We start from the raw sequence: 1,435 nt of genomic DNA, 5'->3' as shown, positions 1-1,435 counted from the left end.
GGCGTTGTGCGTGTTGGTAGCACATGCGTATATGATTTACAGAGCAGTGCAGTTGGGGGAAGAAGGAACGAAAAAGGAAGATCCAGCAGCCAAAGCAGGCCGTGAATAAATTCCTAGGCTTGCAGGCACCTCCGGGACAGACGGCGCCGTTGGACAGTGAAATTAGTCAACTAATGCTTGAGCAGTCGTCATGAAAGCTGATTGGATCAGCAGCAGAGTTCATAGTCCTGGTAGTTTATATCTATAAACAATGGAAAGGGAAATAATTATCATATTGCCCTTCAAGGATGTGCAGCACAAATCATCTATTGGGAAATTATTGAAATGCCTTTTCATTTCACGAATAGAACAGATTGTAGTTGCAAGAGAATCTATGCCTCTCAATTGCTTCATCTTAGGTGTGCTTCTCAATGTTCACCACCACACGCTCAAAACATTTAGCGTACAATTCATAGCAATGCAGTGCGCTTTAAACGCTTTGCCAAGGCCCGTGCTAGCCACGTTAATCATGCGAACAAGCGCTCAGCTATTCATAACGCAACCACGCCACGTTAATTAATAAGTTCAATGCCATATAAAGCCCCGCGCAGTGCTAAAGCACAGCAAAACCCGGCATTCAACGAGCAAGACGATTGCAGGGCTATTAAATAAATATCCCTGCAGAGCAACACAAAAACTGAGAATTTCGAATTCAGAATTATTTATAAAACTTATTTGATGATGTACAAGACTATTACGTAAAGGCAGTAATTTTTTGAATAAAAAAACGAAAGCTGAAAAAATTAACATCTAGCACTTCAAAGATATGCAGCACAAATTATTTATTGGGAAATTATTGAAATGCCCTTTTCATTTCACGAAAAGAACAGATTGTAGTTGCAAGAGAATCTAAGCCTCTCAACTGCTTCATCTTATGTGTGCTTCTGAATATTCACCACAACACGCTCAAAACATTAAGCGTACAATTCATAGCACTGCAGTGCGCTTTCAACGCTTTGCCAAGGCCCGTGCTAGCCACGTTAATCAAGCGAACAAGCGCTCAGCTATTCATAACGCAACCACGCCACGTTAATTAATAAGTGCAATGCCATATAAAGCCCCGCGCAGTGCTAAAGCACAGCGAAACCCGGCATTCAACGACCAAGACGATTGCAGGGCTATTAAATAAATATCCCTGCAGAGCAACATAAAAAGTGAGAATTTCGAAATCAGAATTATTTATAAAACTTATTTGATGATGTACAAGACTATAACGTCCAGGTAGTTTTTTTAAATTAAAAAACGAAAAGTGAAAAAATTAACATCTAGCACTTCAAAGATATGCAGCACAAATTTTTTATTGGGAAATTATTGAAATGCCCTTTTCATTTCACGAAAAGAACAGATTGTAGTTGCAAGAGAATCTAAGCCTCTCAACTGCTTCATCTTATGTGTG

The 1,435-nt window shown here is 39.7% G+C and overlaps 1 protein-coding gene across 1 annotated transcript; it reads left to right on the top strand.

Moving 5' to 3' along the window:
- The first annotated feature begins 250 nt into the window (after nucleotides 1-250).
- Tsp_04299 (conserved hypothetical protein) lies at nucleotides 251-559 on the top strand. Its single transcript, XM_003375066.1, has one exon. The coding sequence runs from the start codon at nucleotides 251-253 to the stop codon at nucleotides 557-559; it is 309 nt and encodes a 102-aa protein (XP_003375114.1).
- The last annotated feature ends 876 nt before the right edge of the window (nucleotides 560-1,435 follow it).

Source organism: Trichinella spiralis (genome assembly GCF_000181795.1).
Source record: "Trichinella spiralis strain ISS 195 chromosome Unknown Scfld5, whole genome shotgun sequence".
Lineage (NCBI taxonomy): Eukaryota > Metazoa > Nematoda > Enoplea > Trichinellida > Trichinellidae > Trichinella > Trichinella spiralis.
Note: the sequence above shows the minus strand (reverse complement) of the source record. Positions and strands in the feature narration are given on the sequence as shown.

What these genes read in the sequence shown, in the direction of transcription:
- Tsp_04299 (XM_003375066.1), top strand. Translation starts at nt 251, where the DNA reads ATGGAAAGGGAAATAATTATCATATTGCCCTTCAAGGATGTGCAGCAC.